This window comes from Peromyscus leucopus, chromosome 7 (assembly GCF_004664715.2).
Source record: "Peromyscus leucopus breed LL Stock chromosome 7, UCI_PerLeu_2.1, whole genome shotgun sequence".
Classification (NCBI taxonomy): domain Eukaryota; kingdom Metazoa; phylum Chordata; class Mammalia; order Rodentia; family Cricetidae; genus Peromyscus; species Peromyscus leucopus.
In genome coordinates, this window is record NC_051069.1 from 69,061,830 (window position 1) to 69,088,974 (window position 27,145).

Genomic DNA, 27,145 nt, shown 5'->3' on the forward strand with positions numbered 1-27,145 from the left:
AAGAACCAAAGGTAATCTTTATTTTAAAAATTAGCCTATTAGCCATTTACTAATTTACTATATAACTCAAACTAGAAAAAACAAGACAAAACAAACAAAAATCTAGGCTGGGCATGCTGGTGCACACCTTTAATTCTAAAACTTCTGGGTCAGAGGCAGCTGAATCTGTGAGTTTGAGGCCAGTTTATTCTGGAGAGACATAAGAGAAGTCCACATCATCCAAGGCTACATAATGAAAGCCAGTCTCAAACAAACAAACAAAAAATGTACTTATGGCTTATTCAGATAATAAAATGCAAAAATCCAACACAGATTTAAAATGCTAATATTTAGGAATCTTTATGTTTACAGTATATATATAAATAATGGGCAAAATACTTAAAAACACTGAACTTTGTTAAGGATAAAAGAAACTGCCCAGTATTTCTTTCTTATAAAAGCCTGCTCTGGCCTAAAGAGATGATGGCCCAGTGGGTAAAAGCACTTGATGTACAAGCTTGATGACATGAGTTCAATTCCTGGGACCCACACAAAAAGGTGACAAGAAAAAAAATCAACTCCACAGTTATCCTCTCGCCTCTTCACATGTACCTTGGCACATGTGCACATATCATACATGAATGCATAACAATAAAGATCTTTAAAGTTTAAAAAATTAAATAAGACTTGATATCTATGCAAAAATGGAAGTATGAGACTCCACATTCAATTACCAATATCACAAAATAAATAAATCTAGAGTACAAAGTAATATGTCACATAACTAACATAAGGCAATGTGAAACTCTTTCAAACTCTTTGTGTACACATAAGCAAAAAAAAAGGATACTGTATGTGATGTTCAAATAGTACTGTCCAGCTGGTAATGTTGGATGTAAATCATTTCTCCGCTCTATAAGACGATACAACTTACGAAAAGTAGGTAATGCTGCAGTACGCATCCAAACAATGAAATCCTCATTTATAAATCCATTATTATCTTCATCAGGATCTAGCATAAATACTGGTTTATGCCAGTTTACTGGCTTTGTTGTATCTTAAAGATAAGTTGGGAAGGGAGAGAGATGTGAAAACAAAATATTCAATTCTATGAACAGTTTCAATGAAAATTCATAGTACTAAAAAAAGAAGCAGCACAAAACACAATCTGAATATTTTCAAAGGTATAAATAAATCCATATCCTAAAGATGTCTTAAAATCTAAAGAGAAACCAATTCTATCTACAACAAAAACTAAAAAAGACAGTTGATACCTCAAAAGAATACAAAAAGGATACTAAATAAAAAGCAAATTACTTAATGCAAAAATATAATGTTAAGAATGTTTGGGCCAGTGAGACAGCTCAGCAGGCAATGGCACTTGCCACCAGATCTGAGGACCAGAAGTCAATCCCCAGGACCACATGGTTAAAAGGAAGAGGAGATTCCCAATGCATGCACTATGGCACATGTATATATACATACATATGCTTGTACACACACATACAAAATAAATATATAAATGCAAAAATAAATTTTAAAAAGAAATATTGCATTATGAAACTAAGGCAGTATAGAAACAAAAATATATGTGCATTATAAATAGAAGCTGATTAAAATAAACTCTGTTTCAGTTTATAAAGATTACAGCTGAAAACACAAGGGAAATACAAATCACAATTAAAAACACATTCATTTACAATTTTAGTACATCTGAACATTTACATAACTTGGTATAATGCTGAGAAGGAAAATGCTGTTCTTCAAAAAATAAATAATTTAGACTCTAAAGACAAAATTTAGGTTACCTTACTAAAACTATTAGCTTTTAGACAAGAGGGGATATTGGTCATGTTTTACCTTTAAATCTTTCTTCAAGGCTTTCTTTTCCAGGTGGATTTCTGAATTTCACATTTTTATCTGTCCACCAAGCAATACCTTTTCTCGTCAAAGTAATTGGCGTAGGTGTGGGATCAGATTCATTGGCAACCAGAAACAATTCTAGTGTATCTTAAGCACAAGAAATGGAAGATATTACTAACATCTACTAAAAATCCATAGCAACTGATTTACTCTATGAGAAATGAGAATCTGGGACTTCCTCTGAAAGTAGTTGACAGAGAAGGCACAGGGTTAATGCGTGTCCTTTATACAGGTGTGAATTAACTCTCACAACTTTAGAATTCTAGATAGATAGATGGACTCTACATTTACTACAGAGCTAGGTCACTTTCCTGAATGACTAGTTGACGTTAGAAGAACAAGGATTTTAATGTCAATCCAAATAAAAGGGCAATGGCATCGTTTTTCTCTTTTCTTTCTTTGGCTACTGTTGCATCCTAACAGCTCCTGCCTTTCCCATTTTCTGTACTTGGCAATCATTCCGCTCCTGGAACACGGTTGGTACAAATGAACAAGTTCTGTTGAATGTGCAATACACACTAGCTATCAGCGTCTTAGTGTAAAAACACAAAAAATATTTCAGTTATGTTTATATGCTGAAATGATACTATTTGGGGCACACTGGATTAAATAAATTATTCAAGATAATTTTACTTCTTTCCTTTGAGGGTTTTTAATATAAGTACTAGAAAATTTGAAATAGTTTGTATTTATGGTTCAAACTGTATTCCTATCAGGCAATGTATATCTAAATGATTAACATAACTCCCTTTTAATGGTATAAATCAGTGAAAGTAGCTCTGTGGCTTTTACTTTTTTATAAGAAACAAGAAGATTCTATTTTCTTCTCAGAGATAGAAATCCATTCTCATAAATGAACATCCCAAGGGAAGCCACAGAACATTTAAATCCTATTCATTATCTGAGTATTTATCTTGAAGGTGAATTTCCTAATTTCATTCACATGACTAGACTACTTCATAGTCCCCTACTCGCACACATAGCTTCCTAAGTGCACACAGCTTCCTGGTCATCTATCTGCATGGATGTTTCTAGCCAGCATACCATTAAACATGCTGTTGGCAATAGCTCCGCATGGAGCAATTGGTTTGTCTTCATTTCTTCGATAAGGTTCACATTCCTTACTTGGATTCTAGTTTTCAGAAGAAAAAAAAAGAGAGAGAGAGAAATTATCATCTAAATCTCTGGAGAAATGATGAGCTATTCCTAATTAGGAACTAAACACTATGGAAAGTTGAACAGCCATCCACAGATTCCCAAATGGAGCCAAGAGTCAGAAAAGGATACCGTTCTACTCCAGCAAACATACACAGCAGACTTGGGAATAATGGAAACATTAAATTTTGCTGCTTCATCTTCCCACCAAGTTTAAAAAACGTTCAGTCACTCAATTTCAAAGCACAATCCCAGAAATCAAAAACAGCTCAACTGCATATCCCTACCTAGCACAAGAATAATGAACAGACCCAAACAGAACACACTCACACATCACACATCATTTTCCATCACAAACAGATGAAGCCAAAACTCCCAATGACTACTAGAAATGAGCAGGTAGTAGGACTGAGAAGTCATTTTGTGAGCATTCCAGAAAAAGCATTTTAACTAAAACCTTCTGTTAAAATTAGAAATGACAGTAATACTTTAACTTCCCATGAGATTAAGTACTTTAACACTTCTAAATGAATATTTACTACACTCCTATTTCAAAGATGCCACATTTCTGTATTTTATCACTTTACTTACAAGCAAAGCACTAGGGTCTCCATTTAACTGGCTATCATCTCGGGATTTCACATAGCGACGATGATTTTGATAGAAATTAGACAGTCCATAATACATAAACACATTGCCCTAGAGAAAACAGAAAGGAGAAAACTTTTAACATAAAAATTGACATTTATTTGTTTCATATTTTGTAAAACTTAAGCAATCTGTACTTGACCAGTTTACAATTTTTGATAAACTGGTACTGAGGCGAAATAACGACAAAAATTGTAAAATTCAATATAAATCAACTAATAGTAGGACAACTATACTCTAGCTCCTAAATTCTTAGTTAAGTTCTAAAAGAAGGAAAACTGGTGCTACCTAGGAATCAGGCACTGAACTAAGCGGGCCTAGGTACAGTTTTAACTGGCTTAGGAAAGCTATTTACCAAGTACTTAATAAACACTGGGACTACAGCTGTGATAGCGAGATTTGCCCAGAATGTTCATGTCTAAGGCCCTGAATTCAATCCCCAACACCATAAAAGCAAGCAAACACACAAAAATAAATTGTACAATTGTAAATGAAGTTAAAGAAGCTATGTTACAAAGACACACTAGTAAACTTTTAAGCTATCCTTCAAGTATTCTGTGCAGTCTGGGGAGATGGTTCACTAGGTGAACGCTTTGCTGTGCAAGCATGAGGACTCAGTGGGAACCCTGACACCTACATAAAGGTCAGGCGTGGCAACATTCACCTATTACCAGAGATGGAGGGAGATGGGGGGTGGGGAAACAGGCAAACCCCAGGAGCTTGCTGGACAGCCAGTCTAATTTAAATGAAAATGACAAGCTCCAGGTTCATCTCATGAAATAAGGTGACAAAGGAAGACATGCACACAGCATACTGCTGCACACCTACACATACACATGCATGCACACACAAAATATTATTTTCATTAAAAAATAATGAAAGAATATTAGTGTACCCTGAGTTACTTTTAATATAAAATTTTCTCTAATTCAGATTGGTTTTCATCCAATTAGCATCTACCTTTCAGAAGAATGAGCAAACTTTTATTATCCAAATAAATTATAAATGGAATGAGAATATACAAGTTCAACAGGATGCTACATTTACTATTTTTTATTTATTAAAATTTTTAGTGTACCAAATATTTTATAATAGCATTTTTATACATATATATCATTGTACTTTGCTCATTACTCTTTCTTCTACCTTGCACTGGTCCCCTTCTGTCCTCCAAATATTCCCTCTGGATGCTGTAGACTGTTAGCAATTAGTAAATTAGTAGTTGCTGAAATATATTCAGTTATAATACTTTATAATAGTAATAATCAAGAGTGGTACTCTTATGGAGGCAACTTCAAAACTATCTTGGGGAAAAAGAGTAATAAACATATACTGAATTAACTACAAGGTGCTAAGAAACCACCTGACTAAAACTGTTAGTGGTAGGAAAATGCTATTTCTCTTTTCTGATTACAACCTCTCTGGAGAGAGGGGGAGGGGAATATATATAAATATAAATATGTATGTATATAATATATATGTATATATATATATACATATTATTCTAATCTATTTTTGTTTTTTGAGACAGGGTTTCTCTGTGTTGCCCTGGCTGTCCTGGAACTTACTCTGTACACTGGGCTGGCCTTGAACTCACAGAGATCCACCTGCCTCTGCTGGAATTAAAGACATGCACCACCATTGGCCAGCCAGCCTCTATTTTTATATTCATATCTTCAATTTAAAGGGATTCTCTAAACTTAGAAGTGATTCATTTGATTTGCTACTTTCACAGACATTATCATTTAAAGACTGAATACTGATGGGTTTGGTGGAAGAAGCTTGCAATCCCAGCCAGCACTTAGGAGGCAAATGGAGGATCCTGAGCTACACAGCAAGCCTAATGCCAACCTAGAATGCATAATGAAATTGTACATCAAAAAGTAAATAAATGAATGACAATATTGATTGTTAAATAGCATACCATAAACTTTTTCACTGTACACAAAAGATTTTTAAGTAGAAATCAGGCAATAGTATCAAATTATATGACAAAAACATGATAAATGTGATTTTTTTTTAGGAAAAAAAGAATAGCATCTAAATTAACAACCAATAATAGCAAATTGAATTTGTAAACTGAAAAAGAGATCCTCTCAATCAAGTCTGATAGAAACAGACTTTCTAACATTTAACTTCCCTGAACTGGTTTTAGTCCAATTCAAAATCTGTGAAGAAACACATCTACAGCGAATAAATGGCCACTTTAAAAGGGAATTCTAAATCAAGTGGGTTGTTTGGTTGTTGGTTTTGTTTCATTTGGTTTTGGTTTTTCGAGACGGGTTTCTCTGTGTAACAGCCCTGGCCATCCTGGAACTCACTCTGTATACCAAGCTGGCCTCAAACTCAAACAGTTCTATCTGCCTCAGCCTTCCGAGTTAAAGTAAATGGTTTTGAATAAGTAGTAGATAACAGAACTTCTAATTTGTTCAAACTCTCTCATTTCTTCAATTCTGCACAAAACTGAGACTTACTGCATCTTTATACCCACCACACTGAAAACTGCACTTTTCAGTCTTTTCCCAAATGGGTTTTCACATCTTTGTCCCAAAGCCAAAAGCACCTTTACCTTAGTGCAAAAGCATCTCTAACCACTAGATGGCTTCCATCCACCAGTAAATACTAAAATTATCACTACATCTAGAAAGTCTGAACAAGGAAACTCAAACCTTGGTATGTATTATGACAGCACTGCTTCCTGAAGAATGTTTTTAAAACTCAATTTTCAGGTAGAAGGCAGGAAAAAACTATCCACGCTGATTCTGAAATTTTATGTCTTTTCCCATATGCTCAGTTACCAAGAATAGAGACCAATATTAATACTACGTAGGCGCACGCGCGCGCGCGCGCGCGCGCGCACACACACACACACACACACACACACACACACACACAGGGCGGGGGTGGGGGTGGGCAGTGTCCAAACACCAAAGTATAAAATAAAGTTTTAATAAGCATTGATTTTTGGGTACTGTTTCATACCTCACAAATAATTCAGTTAAGTAATGGGATAATCAGTGTTGTCTACAGTAAGACTTGTTTTTTAATTAAAAGTTATTTTAAAACTTGAGAAAATTTTAAAAGATTAAGAATTTATTGATCTCAGTCCTCAGGGGTGGCCTTGATCTGGAGGTGGTGGAGGGGGGGGGGCCTGGGGGGAAAGGAAGGGGGGCGGGAGGGGGAGAACGGGGAAATCTGTGGCTGTTATGTGGAACTGAATAGTATTGGAAAATAAAAGAAAAAGAAAAAAAAAGAATTTATACCATCTAAGGAGAAATTGAAGTATGAAGAAATAACTTGCTACTTCAAGATTTCTGCCATTAAAAATGGGGCATTTAATTATGCAACAGCCAGATATACAGAATAATCTTCAAATGTCTATAGATTCCAAAAAACTAAGCTGATTTCTCAATATAAATTATCTAAAAAAACAGTATTAATATTTTTTAAAGCATGCCTTTTCCAACACATTACTTTAAAACACAGACCTCAAATGACTCTTCCAGTGTGAAGTTAATGGTACAAACACAAGATGTCACATTCGGAGACAAACATTTATTGCAGGGGCTGGAAGGTTCTGTTCCAGTGTAATCAATCTGCAAGAGAAAAAGATTAAGTAAGCAGTTCCTTGGAGGAAAAGGAAACCTAAAACTTACATAACCTACTATTAAAAGGAAAAATAAGTCCGACAAAGCAATGTGGATCCTAAACAATGCTGCTGCTGTGTACTTTAACAGTGTGAGGCATTAAACACTAAGGAGGCTTCTCTCTGTTCACTGTTGTTCAAAATCCTCCTTTACACCAAAAAATATATATTTACTGATAAAACTGTAAATACAAGATTCAAAACCACATGATTTATAAAGATATAAATGGCTGCAAGCTCTAAACTACTAAAACACCAGATTCGTAGAGATAAACTCAACTTTTCTTCTGGAATATAACAATTTTAAATACTTCATTGTCACCTCAGCTTTCCACAGAACATTTCCAAATTCAGAAAACAAGAAAGAGGGGAAAGAAGGATGGGAGGAGGGAAGGGAACCTATGGGCTCACAAAGTAACTCGTGCTAGAATGCTTGCCTTGCATGCACAAGGTCCTGTACTTGATGATCCCCAGAACCATCAGAACTCACAAAATGCCTCTCTCCACCCAAAACTCTGGTGCTAAGGCTGTCATCTCTTTGGCCTTGGCTCCTGGGTGCTTCAGCATGGGGATTCCCCAGGTGACTGGAGTATCTCTGTCACTCAGCTGTGCCCCTTGGTTCACAACGGAGTTTCCATAAAAACAAAAATTCACTGGTCCAGAAAGACCAATCCTGTGATCAGGGCTTTGGCCCAGCAAAACCTCTATGGAGAGAAGTAGGACTGCAAATTTATAGTCACTACTATGTAGCCAGTATTCAATCAATCATGCCTAAATGTGCAGTCCTGCATTTCAGTATAGATACTGCTGTACAGGGAAGCTTTCTGGTTGGAAAGGCATCGATATGCTAGGAACTTGATGTATCCTAAGTACACAGGGAGAAGGCATGGAAGCTCTATGTTCAGACACCACCCTTTGTGTTTCTTGCAAGAACCTTCCTCTTCCCATAGCATATGGCATCTTAAATGAGGACAATCTTGTGAGAGGCAGGGAGAAAAAATCTTGGGAAAGGCAGAGGCAGGTGGATCTCTGTGAGTTTGAGGCCAGCCTGGGCTGCAGAGTGAGTTCCAGGAAAGGTGCAAAGCTACACAGAGAAACCCTGTCTCAAAAAAAAAAAAAAAACTTGGGAAGCCAAGTGTGTTTAGCCTAGGAAACTGCTTTGTATCAAAATAAGGCCAGTTATTAGGGACTATGTTTTGAACCTGTATCATCTCATGCTAACTCTGTCAAAACTGAATTGTACAATACCAGGTAAAGTCAGAAGAACAGCCCTGGTATCCAAAATTCCTTTTTTCCATTAAAAATAAGAAAAAGAATTAAACATGTTGGTTTTTTTCCAAAATATTCTCAGCAGAATTCCCACATAGCTTCTGTCTGTAGATGCATAGGCTAATCTGTTGTTATGGTTTGGATAGGAAGTATCCCTTCAAAAAGGCCTGTATGTTGGGATCTTGCTTCTAGCTGGCAGTGCTATTCTGTGATGTTCTGGAAACTGAGAAGTGGACCTGGCTAGAAGCAAGTTGCTGGATAAAGTCCTTGGTAGCATCTTGTCCCTACCCACCTCCTCTTACTACTTCCTGCCCACCATATGAGTATCCCCTGCTACATGTTCCTGCTACCATGATGCTCTGTCTCATTTCAGATACAGAAATAAAGCAAGTTATGAGCTGAATGTCTGAAGCTGTAAACCAACATGAAGAAATCTCTTCCTTTCTCCTCCTTGAGTTATTTTGGTCAGGTAACTACTATATATCCACAATTAACATCTCCCCCCAAAGTGGTCTATTACAACAATAAATGAACACTGACGTTTTCTTTCTTTTTTCTTTTTTTTTTTTTTTTTTGTTTTTGTTTTTGGTTTTTTTGTTTTTCGAAACAGGGTTTCTCTGTGTAGCTTTGGCGCCTGTCCTGGATCTCGCTCTATAGACTAGGCTGGCCTAGAACTCAGAGATCCACCTGGCTCTGGCTCCCAAATGCTGGGATTAATGGCGTGCACCACCATCACCTGGCCACTGACATTTTCATAACCTTAAGTTTATAGTTTAAGGTTCACTCTTGGTTGGAAATTCTATCAATATAGAATGATATATTTCAAACAATATAGAATGATATATAACCTACTATTATAATACAAAATACATTAACTGGCCTAAAAAAATCTCCTGTCTTTCTTTTGTCTATTCATCCTCCGTGTTAAATCATAAGAAGCACTGACCTTTTTACTGTCCTTGTAGTTTTGTTTTTTCCAAGTTGGAGTCATACTGTAGGTAGCCTTTTCATACTGGCTTTACTTGGTAATCTGCACTTAAGTTTCCTCTAAATCTTTTCAGAGTATTATAGTAGTCTGAAGTACTATAGTTTATTTATTCCCCTACTAAAAGGCAAGACCAAATTGGTCTTGAATGCAGAAAGATCTTCTTGCCTCTGCCTCCTGAGTGCTAGATTAAAGGCATGTCCTACACCAAGGCCAGTGGTCTAGGGTATTTTGTTACAGCTATCCCACCAAGTGTTGTTAAGCCCTTTCTGTCCTCCTTGAAGAAGTATCTAATCAGGTCTTGTGCTCACTTTTATCAGGCTGCTTCATTTTCATATTTTAAGTGTTCTTTAACAATTACCAGATAACATTTGAAATTATTTTCTGCCAGTCTAGGACCTATCTTGTAAATCCCCCCCGCCCCCCCAGCTGAGGACCAAACCCAGAGCCTTGTGCTTGCTAGGCAAGCGCTCTATCACTGAGCTAAATCCCCAACCCCGTAAATCTCATGATAAATAAGAATTATATGATTAAAAAGTCCTAAACCTTAAAAATATAAAATAGTTATCTTTGTAACAGAAAAAAATTTTAAATCTATACCTAGAAAATAGAACCACCATCTAAATTGTAACAGTGAGATAATTTTTAGAAACCTATAATGGCCTAAGAAAACTTGGTTTTATCTAATTGTGACATAATGTTTTTTATAATTGTTTTTCATAGGAGCTTATCTGTTAACTAGCAGAACTATGATTTGATTATTTTTCACTGCAAATGTCAGCAATAAGCAAGGCATGTAACTAAAACAAGAAAACTAAATGAGGACAGGAAAGCACACATGAATTTCATTAGACCTGCACGCTACAACTCTGTAACAAGGCCTGCTTGTACACATCATTCCACTTACATTTCAAATTTATGTCAGAATAAACCACAAAGGAATCTGTATTTTTAATTTCTCATTTTCTTCCTCTTAAGACTGATCTAAGAAAGAAAAACAGAAACCTCGGAAATCACCCTCTTTCATTTGATCATCAGTTGTTAGTAAGCAAAGAGACTTAACTAAACAAAATTAATTAGATGGAATTGGAAATCAAATTATACTTCAGTATAATAAAACTCAGCACTTTATTAGAATAATAATTACTAAATATCAAAAAAATACTTAAAATAGTTATAACATTTTCATCCTGAACATTTGATTATAACTTTAAAAATGCATGAACAGTTACATCTTTTAACTTCAGGTAACTCTTTTATAAACAGTGTTTATAAAAGTCATTATAATTAACCTTTAAATTTTAATAGGGACAAGACAGTACAAAATACAAGAGTCATAAAAAGTAATGACATATTGTACCATCAACAGCTTACAGCTTTCCTTTACACACATATTTTATCTGATCGTCAACAAAATCCTACTGTGCTACCTCCATTACATAAAAAGAACATATTTAGGAACTTTCCCAAGTGCTAGTCTAGAATCCAATATCTCTGACTCAAGCCCAATCAATGCTCCTTCTACTAAACGACCTTTACCCAGAATTGTCTGTCCACTCTACCATCCAGCAGACATCATTAGCAAAGACAAAAACAAGAAAGAAAGCTGTCAAACTGGATGGCACAGAAACAATCATTAGCAAAAAATAAGTACTTTTTAGAAGAAATAAGAATTTGAACAAATTCAGGAAAAGAAAAAAAAAGCAGGCAACAATGGAAAAGAAATATTTAAAGATAGTGAAAATAAACTTTATATTATGGAGAATTATGATGGAAAGAAATGAGACAAAGCTAAGGAGGGAAGTGAGCCATACTGGCATAGCACATTTTACTGACTCCTTTTATCACATGTGTTCTGTCTGACATACGTGCACTTCATATAAATCATCTTCAAGAATAGGGGCTGAAAAGATGGCTTAGCAGTAAAGAGCTCTTTCAGAGGACTCGGCTTCCATTCCAAGCACCTACATGGGGGCTCACAACCACCTGTAACTCCCATTCCAGGGGATCCAAGGCCCTCTTCTGACCTCCACGGGCACCAGGCATGCATATGGTAAACAGAAATGCATGCAAGCAAAACACCCATACACATAAAATAAACAAATCTTTAAAAATAAATCTTTTAAAAGTAGATGGTTCTGCCAAGTGTATAATTATTTTCCTTATTTTAAATTAGGACAGCACTTGGTTCAATCCCTAGCACCAAAAAACTCTAAGCAACAAAAAACTAGTCCTTAATCAGGTGGATCTGATGCTATTTTAGATGTCTAAACTGACTTAAATTATAAGGCACCCAGCTGGTATATACAGAAGCATCTAATGTAAGAATTGCTGCAGAATGAGGAGGGGGAGGCATCAGGTCCCCATACATCTGGTGTGAGAAGTGGTTTCTCCCAATCGCAAATTTACCCTTTAAAAAAAAAAATTTTTTTAATTTATTTTATGTATGAGTACTCTGTCTGCATGTACATCTTTATGCCAGAAGAGGGCATCAGATCCCACTATATGAACTACCATGTGGTGGCTGGGAAATGAACTCTGGAGCAGCAGCAGATGCTCTCAACCGCTGAGCCATCTCTCCAGCATCCCCTACTTCTACTCTTATTCCCCAGGGCATGCTCTCCATGTTATATCAAGCCCAAGTCACTGTTAACGGTATGTGTCATTATGTCACTTTATAATAGTGACCCCTGTTAAAAGCCAAACCTTCCAGCTGCTGCAGCTGAAGAGCCTCACAGATCTGTGCACCTCCCACCCCAACCCCCAGGGTCTTTTCTCTCACAGCTGCTACAAAGCTGAAAGGTCACACAGGTCTCACAAAGAAAGTCCTCCACCATTCCAATCCCACAGCATGGAGCCCAAGGCAGCTAGGCTACACTAACTCCCCTACCCAGAGTCTCTGTGACCTGGCCAGGTAGCACAGGCTGCATATTAACAAAGCCTATTTATATCCTTGCAGTTCAGGACCCCCACTACGGACCCCCTTCTATAGAACCCTTTAATAGCAGACACTTCATTTTGTCTACCCACTACCCAATCCTCATAAAATTTGCTGTAAGATTAATAAATCTCTTATCTGAAGGACCACTGGCACTCTAGAACCCTCCTCCTCCTCTCCCTCTCCCAAACCTACACTTAAGCCCTAAGGAGAGGGGAATTAGAGACACGTGTGTGTCTCCTTTCCACTACTCGACAAAATTGGTGTGTTTAACAGTAATGTAGAGCTAAAGCTGGTCTCTAAAGGGAGGTTTTGTTTTGTTTAAAAAAAGAATCCAAAAGGCTCCCATCTATACCCATCAAAGAAATGGACCAATGGACGAAGAATTCGGCCAGGAATAGAAGGGGGTGGGGGGGGAAGACTGTACATCCCACAAAAACAAACAAACCAGGACTCTTCCCTTCTAAAAATACTCTAATACTCCATTTTCTTCCGTCAAGGACTTAACTAAAAACTGTCTCTGTAGCAGAGAATGAATGGGAGCAATCTGGGCCCAGATCCTTTTATGCCTGAAAGTACCTGTAATCTTGTCTCACACCTAATTTGCATTTTGTTTTGTTTTGTTTTGTTTTTAGAGACAGGGTTTCTCTGTGTAGCTTTGCGCCTTTCCTGGAACTCACTTTAGAGACCAGGCTGGCCTGGAACTCACAGAGATCCACCTGCCTCTGCCTCCCGAGTGCTGGGAGGCACCACCCAGCAATTTGCGCCTTCTTGTCAGTCCAGTGGTTTTCTACAAACTGTAGGATAACACAGTGGGGAATTAGATTTTTGCTCCTCTCTCACTTAATCACACTGTAAACAACCTACTTTCCTTCACCAATTTGAGTTCATTAATTTCTTTTACAGAGTCAGGTTTATAGATTGAAGTGCCCAGGAATGACTTAGCTATGCAAAACTGTTTAACGGTCCCATTACATTGCCTGTAGTCATAATACCGGCCCATGTAATGTGCACCCTGACACAGTACCACTTTAACCTGATCTACATTCTTCCCCTTCTTCTCACTCTGCCACTGACATACTGGCTTCTTCGTTGTTCCTCCTCCTACTAAACACACTCCTCAGTTTCCCTCCCTACTTCTGCATAGAGTAGTCTTCCCTCGCATATCAATGAACTACGGGCTCCCCAACACGTGCTATTTTGTGGCAATGCATTACAGTAGAAATCTCTTAGAATTACAATCTAATTACATTCTAAGAGACTGAAACGTTTGTGGGACCTTAGAGCCAGAGTTAATAACATACCTTAAGGTCACTTTTGACAGCTATCCTACTGTGGACTCAGTCTGTTTGTTTACCCTGCTTTTAAGACATCAAAGTAGCAATCAACCTTACTTGCCTGAGATTTCCTATGTAATCAACTTCTACAATCTAAGCCAATGCATAGCTGTAATCTCAAGGTATGCACATTTCCATGGCCGGACCTACAAAAGTATATAACTTGCTGAAAGCAGCAAACGTGGAGTTTGAAAGCAATCTTCTAAACTCAATATCCACCATAAATATTGAACACAACACTTGGATATTGCTTGATAAACAATGATATTTGTTGTACTGTTTGTTGTGTGGGTCAGTTGTGGTTTGTTGAAATCAGTTGCGGTCTGTTGAAATCAGTTACTTAATTCCCTTGTAAAACTTTTAAAGATTTTTATAAAATATCCTTCATTCATTCCCCATGTAATACTCTCTGTGCTATTCAATAAAGACAGGGCAAAGCCCTCTGTTAGGGATAAATATACACAGACACAGATACAGACACAGACACACACACACACACACACACACACACACACACACACACACACACACTCTCACTCACTCACTCACTCACTCACACACATGGAGTCATACAACAGACAAGCATACAGGGACAGGGACAGATACCAGCCCAGAACAGATTCACAAGACATCAGGCAGGCACAGATTCAGATGCATCCAACAGAAAGAGAACCAAAGGCACCAGAAGTATGGAGTAGAGAATTCAAGTCTGGACTTGCTTTGGTTAAATGACTCCAAAGGGAAGTTCTTTCACTCCTTTCCTTAACGCCCCACCAATGCATTACTGGGGACTTGGAGTTAATCCATGCACTATTTAAAACTGTAAACCACCCTTCAGCCCTTCCTTTTTCTCCTGAGCACGTTCTACCATCTAACACATTTCAGAAGCAGCAAATGAAGATGAGAATTAATGACTGATAAGAATGGACAAAATTGGGCTGGAGAAATGGCTCACCCAAAATAACATGAGAATAATAGTAGAGTCATATAAAATTAGTAAACTCTTAAAAAGTATTAGCTAAGTTTTATTAGTAAACAGAATTAATGTAGGATGTTTTAAGAGAAAAATGAAACAAATTTGTATGCTGAAAAGACATCATTTAAAAGGTCAAAGAAAAAAAAAGCAATGATATTCAATACTTCAATATCCCTTATATAGCTTTTTTATCATATAATATACTATACATATTATAGATACAGCATATTATATAGTATATATTATATCCTAATTTTTTTTTTTTTTTTTGCTTTTTCGAGACAGGGTTTCTCTGTGTAGTTTTGGTGCCTGTCTGGATCTTGCCCTGTAGACCAGGCTGGCCTTGAACTCACAGAGATCCACCTGGCTCTGCTTCCCGAGTGCTGGGATTAAAGGCATGCACCACCACCGCCCGGCTATCCTAACTTATTTATTCACATAAAAATAACACAATCTATTTTACTATGAATTTCAATGCAATACTAAAAGTCAATATAAAATCGCAACCATTATTTACTCAGGACTATCACATCTAGAAGACCAATTCCCATTTGGCTGACACACTATTTTACTAGATGGTAAATATTCCCACAGCCTGTGATGCAGGCTGACTACTAACAAGTTCTCATCCCAATTTCTGTGGTACTTTTCTTGCTAACAGAATAAAACTAAAATTTCTAGCCTGCCTTGGAGCTAGTATGACTATGTTACTAAAGCAGGTTGGTGCAGTGTAGCAGCTTCCAAGAACCTTCTTCCTGCGGGGGGGGGGGGGGGGGGGGGGGGGGGGGGGGGGGGGGCGGCAGTGGCACACGCCTGTAATCCCAGCACTCGGGAGGCAGAGGCAGGTGGATCTCTGTGAGTTCGAGGCCAGCCTGGTCTACAGAGCTAGTCCAGGACAGGCTCCAAAGTTACAGAAACCCTGTCTCAAATACCAAAAAAAAAAAAACAAAAAAAAACCTTCTTCCTTTTGAAAGACCCCAGCATACTAGCTTAGCCTAACGCCATTTAGAGTAAGGTCTGAAAAGCACGGGGCGTCTACGGCCGGCCACCTGGCCCCAGAAAAGGGTACTAAAGGTCAGAAAAACAACTTGGAGCCAGACAGCAGGCATGTCGAGCTGGGAGGGGGGGGGGGACCACGAGCTGTCCTGAGTTTGAACCTGGCCTCATTTGAATCGTCCAATCAGAACCCTGTAAACCGAGCTTCTCGTGCTCCTGCTGCCAGACCCTATAAAAACCCTCCACTCCAGCCCATCGGCGCGCCAGTCTCTTGAGCCTCTTGAGGGACTGTGTCGCCCTGGGTACCTGTGTTCCTGAATAAAGCCTCTTGCTGTTTGCATCTGACTTATGGTCTCGGTGTGATCTCTGGGCGAGGGTCTCTCCAGAGGGAAGACTACCTTCGGGGGTCTTTCACTTTAGCCCTTGTTCATCCTTGATTCTACACTGCTGATGCCCGCCCAGAAAAGACAACCAGAAGTCTGGCCTCCCACTTGAACCTTGAGCTTGAGAGCCAGTCACAAAGAATGTCAAGGTAGCTTAAAAGCTTCATATAGGGGATTCTGTAAAACAGACTCCCCCATGTTATGTTCCTAAGGCATTTGGTATGCAATGAAAATCTTGACTACCCATTGTTGAACCAAATCCTGATGGATATATATCATGTCAATCATATCTGCTGTTGAACGCTGGAAGCAGAACTTGGTAAGTCATTCTTGTGCAAGCTTAGAAGGTATTAATGCTGAGACAAATGAGGACAATGGAGGCCCAGTTCACAAGGGCTCAGAGGGGAACAAGGACTCTCTCGGGAACTGGGACATGGGCCACTGGTGTGATATTGTGGGCAAGGATTTGATTTTTTTTCTGCCAGTTTCCTAAGTACCCAATAAAGTTTCATTTAAAGATAATGAACTGATTTGTTTGGCAGAAGAAATTTCAACACAGGATGGCATTCAGACTGGTGCTGAAGATGCAGCTGTGGTACAGACAGAGATCAGTACCACTGTAGACAAGCTTCCTGTGCTGCACTAGGACAACAGCAAAGTGTTTCCCCAGGGTCAACACAAGCTGATACAGGTGTGGCCCAAGGAGACCAGGGTATATCCCAAACTGGCAGCAAAATCTGGCAATGTAATAAGCATTCCCACGTGATACTGGTTTTAAAGGCATAAAAAGTGGAAGACTGATATTGTCATGGAGAGAAACTGAGAGAGGCAACATGTGTCAGAGTCAGAGTTCCCCTCAAAGAAGTCCTGAGAAACCACTGTATGTAGCTATGAATCTGAAGACTCAGTTTCAATGGAGACTCCAGGATACTGAAAATGCCAGGATCCTAGGGCATCTGTCAAGGCCCGCTATGAGAAATGGAGCCCAAACAATTACTTTACAAGCTCCACGATGCTGGACACAGAGCTGTAATATTGATGTTTCCCTGCCAGATTTTTGTTTTGCTTTGGTATGACTGTTTTATGCCCGTGGTTCTTCCCTTTTAGAAAATGAATGTTTGCTTAGTATCATTATATGTTAGAAGTATGTAACTTGATTTTAATTTTTTAGGAGCTCACAGTTAAGAAACTTTGGACTTTTAAAGTGTTAGAATTTTTAAAGACAATGAGGACTTTTACAGTTGAATTGCATTTTAAATTATGAGGCAAACAGACTTTGGGGACAAGGAATGCCATGTTATGACTTAAAGGTGATGTTTTATACATCAAGTTGACAAGTAGAGTTGTGATGGTAGTTCTAATCGCCATCTTGATATAGTCTAGAATAATCTGGGAAGAGACTGTCACTGAGTGGTTGTCTAGACTGGGTTGCCCTGTGGGTATGTCATGTCTGTGGAGAACTGTCTTGAACAGACTTACTGATGCAGAAGATCTAGACTAAAAAAGGGCAAGGCGCCATTCTCTGGGTCGGGTCCTGAGCTATATGAAAAAAGAAAAAGCAGGTGAGTACAATCACGGATGCATTCATCTCTGTTCCTGACTGTGACTAGTTACTCAAGTTCCTGCCACCTTACTCCCTTGCAATATGGACTAAAACCTGGAAGTCAGCTAAAATAAACCCTTTCTCCACTAAGTTCCCTTTGTCACGGTGTTCCATCACAACAAGAAACAATACTAGGACAGATCCAGCAAAAGCCTTTCCTTGAACTACTCAGGCGCATTCTGTGTGTGTGTGTGCACTAACCTAGCAATATTTAATTTTCCTGTGATGTTTCTTTGCTTTGCTTTACCCCCCTAGTTTTTGGTTTTGTTTTGCTTGGGTTTTTTGTTTGTTTGTTTTTGTTTGGGGGGAGGTTTTTGGTTTATATACAGCTCAGTTGGGCTCAAAATCTCTATGTAGCTAAGGTTGGCCTTGAACTCCTGATTTACCTGCCACCCACCTCCTAAATGTTGGGCCATGATACACTACCATACTGGCTTATCTTTGTCTTCCAGAGCTGGGGATTGAACCCAGGGCCTTACACGGCTAGGGAAGTACTCTGTCACAGAGTGACATCTGCATCTCCTGCTACTGTAAGTCATTTCTTCTCCCAAAGGAATGGCCTCTGCTGAAAAAAAAAAGGGGGGGGGGCCTCCTGTCCTCAAACTTTTTCTTTTTTTTTTTTTTTTTTGGTTTTTCAAGACAGGGTTTCTCTGTGTAGCTTTGCGCCTTTCCTGGGACTCACTTGGTAGCCCAGGCTGGCCTCGAACTCACAGAGATCCGCCTGCCTCTGCCTCCCGAGTGCTGGGATTAAAGGCGTGTGCCACCACCACCCGGCAAAGATTTATTTATTTTATTATATATACCCTGTTCTGCCCGCATGTGTGACTGCAAGCCAGAAGAGGGCACCAGATCTCATTACAGATGGTTGTGAGCCACCATGTGGTTGCTGGGAATTGAACTCAGGACCTCTGGAAGAGCAGCCAGTGCTCTTAACCTCTGAGCCATCTCTCCAGCCCCCCCCTCAAACTTTTTCAATACCTCCCTATTCCCAAAGAGGTACTCTGTATATAGAAAATGGCCACCATTGATCAAAAATCCTTGATAAATACAAAATGTATGAGTTTTCACTATCAAATAACCACTATATCCCTTGTCAGCGGAAACTCAAGGGGAGTTTGACCTAACAAAATCTGCCAGTTGTAAGTAACATTCACTAGCTTTCAAAAGACAAAGTTTACACAGGAGTAATAGTTCTAAACCTCAAAGGAAAAGAGGCTTCCAAATAGAATAGGGGACACAAATCCTCTATTTTGAAAATTAACTGTTTTACACGGCAAAAGTGGGTTGGGGATTTAGCTCAGTGGTAGACCGCTTGCCTAGCAAGCGCAAAGCCCTGGGTTCGATCCTCAGCTCAAAAAAAAAAAAAAAAAGCAGGCTGATTAAAAGTATATAAGGCACAGTCCAGAATACAGTAAGCATAAGACCCTGAAACTAGCTTAAATCCTAATGACAAAGCACCAGGGGCAGTACAGGACAGACAAGGAGATTAGCAGAAAAGTTCTAGTATTTCTTTGTTCCCAGACAACTCTGAATGTTCCTCTAAGTCAACCCAACATTTCCTCTTAGTAATTCTAAAAACACAGCTCATTCCTAAGAAACAGACTGAGGGACTGGAGAGATGGCTCAACCGTTAAAGGCTAGGCTCACAACCAAAAATATAAGAAACAGACTGAGTTTAAGGTGGTGACAAAGAAGAATTTGAAGGACATGCATTTTTACACTGTATACAAGGAGAGCTGGAAAACTTCCATTTTTTTCAATGTAGAGTTATCTAAAAGGAAATCGATAAAGGACCTAAATGGCTCACATATAACAAAATGCTGACTAATAAGATAAGTCACTTTAAGTATTAATCAGATTAAGTTAAAGGGGACATTTCAGGTACTTAAAGAATTTTCTGAAGCCCTTATAATGAGTACTTTAACACAACCATTTTAGTAGCAACTGCTAAATTGACTAATATGTTTCTTTAAAACTCTAAATAAGGGGAGGTTTGTTTTGTGTCTATAAAAGGCTAGAAAATAAATATTTTAGGCTGCAGAGACAAAGGAGGAAGTTCTTGACTAAAAAGAAAGAAGGGTATTGTAAAAAAATAAGGAAAAAAACTAAAAAAAAGAAAGAAAGAAAGGTTAGTACCTTTTTTTGGCTGATGAAATACAAGATAAAAATCACAATAGTTAAATACAATTTTTTGGTAGCAACATAACTCTACTCATAAGAACTTAATTCTTGCCGGGCGGCGGTGGCGCACGCCTTTAATCCCAGCACTCCAGAGGCAGAGGCAGGAGGATCTTTGTGAGTTCGAGGCCAGCCTGGTCTCCAAAGTGAGTTCTAGGAAAGGCACAAAGCTACACAGAGAAACCCTGTCTCGAAAAAAACAAACAAACAAAAAAAGAACTTAATTCTTTGAGGGAAACATCCCATACAGTTGGTATTCAAGTTAGTGTTTCCTATAAACTGATTGCAAATGCTCATCTGGAAAACCAGTCTCAGTTCCTGGCCCTAGTAAACTCTCCAGCAGGTACTTAATGGAAACAAAACCCTATTACTCAAAGCTCTTAATTACCAAAGGTTCCCTGTTTAGTTACAACAATACATTTGAGCATTAAAATCTTTAAATGTCCTAGTATAAAATGCCTAATCTTTAACCATCATTTCTAAGAAACAAGTTATCCTTCCTTGATTCTACACTGAAGTTTAAGCAAAAACAAAGATTACTAAATGCAGATGAAAGACTTAATCTCCTTCAAGAACCTTACAATTTAAGCATTCAAACCAGAAAGGAATAAAAATATAAAAACATCAAATTTTTATCAGAAACAGAAACAGGAAATAATCAGGACAAAATAGCTGAGAGTAAAAAATGAAATAAGGTTAAAAAAAAAAAAAAAGGAAAGGTCGGAATTTAGCAATGTGAGGGGTAAGTCCCTAAGATTTCAACATGTTTAGCATTATTAATTTCATGTAAATGTTTACACTCTAGTTACTACTGAAATTACTTTCTATCTTAAATGTTGCTTTAAAAAAATACACCCATTTGACTCTAACCATTAATAAGTTTTTCTCTCACTGTTTTTGGACACTAGGTCTATGTCACCCAAGTTAGAACTGAATTACTGGATTCAAACACTCTTCATACCTCAAGCCTCTCCAAAATGTCTAGGGCTATAGGAACAGGACACCTGACCCAGCTCTCTAAGCATTAATTTACAACTATATAACTTCACAGTGACAAATGCTTTTGCAAAAGTTACAGATGGTACTTTCAAGTGAGCTGTGTATCTCAGCCTGGCCATGAGTTCTAAAGGAGCCTTGTGGTGATGCTTGACTCCTAAAGTTAAAAGAAATACTCACTCTTTGCTGCAAGTAATAAAGATATTAAGCATTAATAAATATACTCATATTTTACTTAACTTAGAAAATCTAAAAACCAAGCAAATAAGATTCATAAACTTAGGTGTGCAGTAGTGGCACACACCTTTAATCCCAGCACTTGGGAGGCAAAGGCAGGCAGATCTCTGAAAATTCAAGGCCAGCCAGCCTGGTCTATGAAGCGAGTTCTATGACAGCCAGAACTGTTACAGAGAAACTCTATGGGGGGGGGGGGGGGATGATTTATAAACAAGGAAAAGTAATGATACTAAATATACTAAATATGAGCATTAAAAAATAAAGAAAAGAAAAGCACCTTTTCTAAAAAAACACCTTCTTAAGGAGGTGTCTGGGGCATTTTAAGAGTAGTAATATTTTATACTATAATATTTCTAGGAGAATGTAAAAGGTCCATTAGCTTTACTTTAAAATTTCCAAGTTCTCAGCAAAACACTTAAAGCCAAGCATTTTAATTACAAGTCTCCTTTGCCCCAGTAACTTGAACTAATACAAAAATTAGGCTACTGAGTTTTCTAAAAGAAACTTAAAAGATGTAAACAAGAGAATGGGAATCAATTTGGGTAAGAGATGCTCATTTCCCATTTACCTTTATTTTATTTTGTTTTATTTGTTTATTTTTCTTTTTATTTATTTTTTGGTGTTTTGATATAGTCTATGTAGCCCTGCCTATCCTGGAACTCACTATGTAGACCAGGCTCAGAGATCCATTCTCTGCCTTCCTTGTGTTGAGATTAAAGACCTGCATCATGTCTGACTTTAAAACATTTTTATTATTGTATTTTTATGTGTACAGGTGTTTTGCCTGCATGTCTGCAGACCACGTGGGTGTCTGATGCCTGCAGAGGCTGGAAGAGGACATGGGATCACCTAGAACTGTAGTTAAAAACATTGTGAGTCACTATGTGGGTGCTGGAAATCAAACCTGAATACTTACTTTTGCAAAAGAAGCCAGTGCTCTTACTGCTGAGCCAGCTCTCCAGCCCTTCCTCTTTACTTTTAATAACCTCAAAGGCTTTTAGTCTAAGCTGCTAGCTAACAAAAGTTGAAGAGCTAGGGATGTAACTTACTGGTAGAGCATTTTCTTGTGGCCCTGAATTCAATCTCCAGCACACAGAGTAAAGAAAAAGCACACAAACATGTAAATCCCTTTAGGAAAAGCTCTCTAGGTTTTTCTCATAACTCTAGACCATATTTGAAATAATTTTAGTATATATCCAACACTCAAATTCTAAGCATTCTATCTGCATGTGTTGGTGCTAATACAAAATTTCCAGTAACTCCTAATTTCCATTTCCTTTCATTTCAAATGTGGCATTTTGTGCACAGCAGTTTTAAATCAAAATTAAGCTAGAAGTCACAGATTTTCAGAAGTGGATGGCATCTTAAGTATCATTCAATCTGAATCTTTAAGTGTGCCAAAAGCCAAGACAGTTCCCATCACCAACTAGAATGAGAGTTGGAACTTGTGCTCTACACCAACTCTAACTCCAATGCCCTTCTGAACAAACTGCAATATACTCTTAAAATCAGTGTCACACTGAGCACTAGAAATTTCCATTTACTAACAACTAAGTATACAGAACCTTACTTTATTTCAGAACCCAGAAGTTTTAAAGAAAATTAAAAATATTGTCATACTATAGTAAATAGTACCAGAAATTTTCTAACAAATTAGTAAATATTCATATACAATTCTAAATCATTGTTTAAATAAGATGACTCAAATTTGTAATGTTTAGTTAGAAGGAATTCCATCATATTTACTATCATCCCAGTAAGGATCTTAATGTAGTGTGAAAGCTTAAAACTTGGAATCAGGACTGTAATACTCGTAAACAGTTCACTGTCATTCCCCATAGCTCTCAACTCCTGCTGAAGGGTCAAAACTCACAACTATCTTGCTTCTAACTGTGAAATCTTAAAAGAAACTTATTATTCTATTTATTTTAGAGATGAAGAAACCAGCCTTCAGAGAAATAAATTACCCCCAAATCTGAGCTAATTAAAGCAGCAGAGCTCAGGATTTGAGTGCTACAGGGCACAGATGGGAACAGAAGTGTTTCATGTGTGAAGGGTTTTGTTTTGTTTTATTTTTTTAACATTCTGGAATATTTGATTGGTCTTCTCCAGTTAAGCACATCTTATCTGGAAGTCTACAATCCAAAATATTCTGAGATCAGAACTTCTCTAGTACCCAACCTGGCCAGCCCAGAGCTTTACACTTTGGTGCATTTTGGGCTACACTTGCATGGGTATCACAAGGAAAAAAACAGGAAAATAAAAATATATGTCGAAAACATTTGCTGGGAACTTGCTCTTGCCAACACACTGGAAATAATTCTAAGTAAAAGATTTTAAAATTACACTCTAGCTACTATGTTTACTGTCATGAACATTAAAGCACTGTGCCGTTAAAAATATAACAACCTTGCTTCCGCGTTAATATTGTAAAGTAAGCTGGAGAAAGGTAACAACACTCCCTAGCTAAAATGACTGGAGAAATTCAATTAAATCACCTACATGTAATCAGTATTTTTTAAATATTACTCAAAAAGTATGTATACAGCAGAACAGAAGAAAGCGGAGTTACTCAGCTTCACTCTTGGCCCTTTCACACAGATCAAAACTCCCTAAAATATGAAAGAGGTCCTGTAGATGTCTAATACTGTACAGCACACGTATTTACATTCTGTTATCAACCAATCTTCACCACTGCGGATGGATAAAGATGCAGTGATTGTTGCAAGGGCACAAATCAAAATGTTTCCCCCAGTTGAATGTTTCTATCATGTCTTAAGTAAAATATTCAATGATAACAATGCCAGTGAAATTTTTTATAGCTAAACCCCAACTTATTCCGTGTGGAGTCACTGATATGCACAGTTTAAAAAAAAAAAAATCAAGCAGGGAGAACTGGAGCGAATGTGGAGCATAATTAGAAATGAATACTGCCTAAAAGCAAGCCAGAAGTGAAGTTTCATGTTTTGATTAGATCATAGCCAACAACTAAAACGATCTACTGAGCTCAAAATGAAAGTTACTGTGTGTGCCCTGTAACATGTGACAAATTTCTTCACAGAACAATCAATACCTCTATGTCTTCTGGTCTTTTACCCAACAACGACCAAGTAGTTAGTCTCGGTGTCCCGGAATAATCCCTACGCAAATAACAGTATGACCCTGTGAGCTGCCTCGGAGTTATATCTAAACCTAACTTTTTTCTTCTCTCCTTGAAGAACAGACAGGCCCGCTGACCCTCAGAGAACCACACAAACTGCCCAATCAATAAGCCCTGTCCACCTGACATTCATTCGGTTCCCATGTAAATAAACGGACAGCCAAAAGGAAGCTAGACGCCCAAACTGCAAACTCTCAGAAAACCCCGCAAAAGAAACCGAGAAGGCACGGGAGGGCGGGGCCCGCCTGTCACCTTCGGGGAGCCCGGGGAGGCCCCCGCCACGCCCCTCCCTCACCTCGATCTCACGGATGTTGTTGGAGGTGACGAAGATGCCGATGCCAATGGGGATGAAGATGAGGCCGATGATGAAGAAGGTAGGCAGCACCGTGCCGGCCGTGAGGATGGGCTGCCAGGCGGGCAGCCGTTGCTGTTTGAAGGCCGTGTTATCCGGCCTCCGGGTCTTGGCAGCGCCCCCAGGAGGGCACGGGGGCCCGCCATCCACCTCATCCTTCGCGTTATAGTTCATCGCCATCGGCCCCCGGGCTCCGGCTCGGCCGCGTCCAGCTGGGCCGCCCAGGGGACCAGCCTGCCGACTCTATGACAGGAGACGACGCGCAGGCGCCGCGGCCGCTACTGCCTCCTCCACCCGCGCCGCCCCCGGGGAGGCGGAAGAGGCGGGACACGCTTCTGCAGACCGCCCCTGACCGGAAGCGGGGGTAGTCTTTAGGAGACGCCCCAGGGAGGGAGAGAGAGGAAGATTAAGGGACGAGGGGAGGGGAGGGGGAGGAAGATGGAAGGGGGAGGGAAAAGGCGGACGCACCCTGATCATCGGTCCTGTGACGACAAAGTGAGGGGGCTGAGGCCCGGCGCGCGACGACGTGAGCGCATGCGCGGCCCTGGGCGCCGCCGCGGCGCCTGCGCGCTGGGACGCGACGGAGGACGCTTTCTGTTTGCTCACACTTCCTGTCGTAGTTTATCATGGAGACTGGGGTCCAGGAGCCGGGTCGGAGTCGGTGACCTGTGTCATTTCGGCGCTGCGTTGGCTTTTTTTTGTTTTGTTTTGTTTTGTTTTAATTATTTTTAAGGCTACGCCTCCTCCGAAGGGAATCGTGGCGTTCCAGAGTCCACATGTTTAAAAGAATGCCGGTCCCTGTTGAGTTTTAACTCGCCACTCAAGGTGCGGCCGTGAATTTAAGTGAGGTGACCTGTGACCCTTTGACCTAAAAAGTCAATAACGTGACCTAGTTTAGCCCTAATCCCTTGCTTCCGAGCGATTCTCACTTATTTTTTTTTTCTCCCATCAATGATCTCTATCTTCCTGCACATTGATTTAGGGAGTTTATTGTAAACATAGTAGCGATTTTCTTAACTCGATTTCTAAAAACCAGGACGTAATGCCACTTGTTTAAAATGAGGTATTACATACTTGAACCTGCCAAGGAAATACTCATAAAGAGACTAAGCTGTAATCCAAGCAGTCGAAGTAATATGAGGCTGGCCCTGTATAATAAATAGAAGGCTAGCCTGAGCTACATAGAAAGGAAATCCATAGGGAGATCTATCAACAAATAATAATAGTAGATGAGAAACCTAAAGACAACAAAGCAGTAAAGAGACCACAGAAGTGTAAAACCCAAGTATAAAGTCTGAGATGCTAACCTCCACTGGCTGACTGGAAGCTGGATTTTTGTTTCTTTTTGCTTTTCTATATTTTGCAAATTTTCTCTTACAAGCATGTAAATTTACAAAAATAATTATGTAGCATCTACATTATTCAATTGTGTTTGAAATTCAGACCATCTAACCACAAATACCCACTTTTTTAAAGGCTTTGTCTACAGTGTTGCCTTTTGCTTGGTTCTCATAATGTAGAGTTAAGTCTTTTCAAAAGACCAGAAGCATTCAAATAAAATATCTTGGTGGCTTCTAAAAACTGACTTGCTGGGGTATGCTCTTCTGTCTGTGACTTCTCAAATCCTTAGTGCCCCTGAGATCCTTAGGTCCATATCTTGTTTGGGCAGCCTAGGTTTCCCTTCAAGCTCAAAAGGAAAAACAGGCTGCCATAGTTAGTAGAGAGGCATATCCTTTATAAATTCTGATGATTAGTAAAATGTTCATCACAGTGTTGAGGGTAATCAAGTCTTTTTTTTCCCCTCCCCACTCTTGTTTAGATCATCACACCGTTAAATGAATTAGTTCCTTTAACTGGTTTTACTAACTCTAGTTTTTAAGAGTTTTATTACTGGTTTTACTACTACCATCAAACCTACAACCTACAGGGGAAAAAATTGCTTCTGTGCTAATAAACATAGGGACAGATTCCCACCATTGTCCTTTAAGTGGATGTCCATTGCTTTGGATATTATAAAGAGTATACTCTCAAGAGGGTTTAAAGTGTGTGGAGGATGGCCACAGGTCATTTACAAGAGCCACACGGTTTTGTGTAGGGGAGTTGAGCATCTGAGAATTAGATCCACAAGCTCCTGAACTTCCCTTGGATGCTGCAGGGCATCTTTGCTTTGAAGCATTGTTGCTATTGTTATAGTAATAGTGGTCTGATTGTTCCTGGTGTGTTTATCTGCTCCCTCTTTGCTTTGATTCTCTTAGAAGGGATTAACACTTTGTCTCTTTTTTTTTTAAAACCTTCATGGGTGGCCAGGTGGTGGTGGTGGTGGTGGTGCACACAGATCTCTGCGAATTCAAAGCCAGCCTGGTCTACATAATGAGTTCCAGGAC

General features: G+C 39.0%; 1 protein-coding gene across 1 annotated transcript in view; it reads right to left on the reverse strand.

Moving 5' to 3' along the window:
• The window catches only part of Tmem30a (transmembrane protein 30A), a 29,262-nt gene extending 4,093 nt beyond the window's left edge, over positions 1–25,169 (reverse strand). Inside the window, exons 1-6 of the mRNA XM_028879853.2 lie at positions 24,705–25,169; positions 7,194–7,301; positions 3,649–3,756; positions 2,947–3,034; positions 1,840–1,989; positions 830–1,036 (exon numbers count right to left, since the gene is read on the reverse strand). Of these exons, the coding sequence (XP_028735686.1) occupies positions 830–1,036; positions 1,840–1,989; positions 2,947–3,034; positions 3,649–3,756; positions 7,194–7,301; positions 24,705–24,941 (898 nt within the window). The 5' untranslated portion in view covers positions 24,942–25,169. The remainder of the gene's footprint in view (positions 1–829; positions 1,037–1,839; positions 1,990–2,946; positions 3,035–3,648; positions 3,757–7,193; positions 7,302–24,704) is intronic.
• Positions 25,170–27,145: the final 1,976 nt, after the last annotated feature.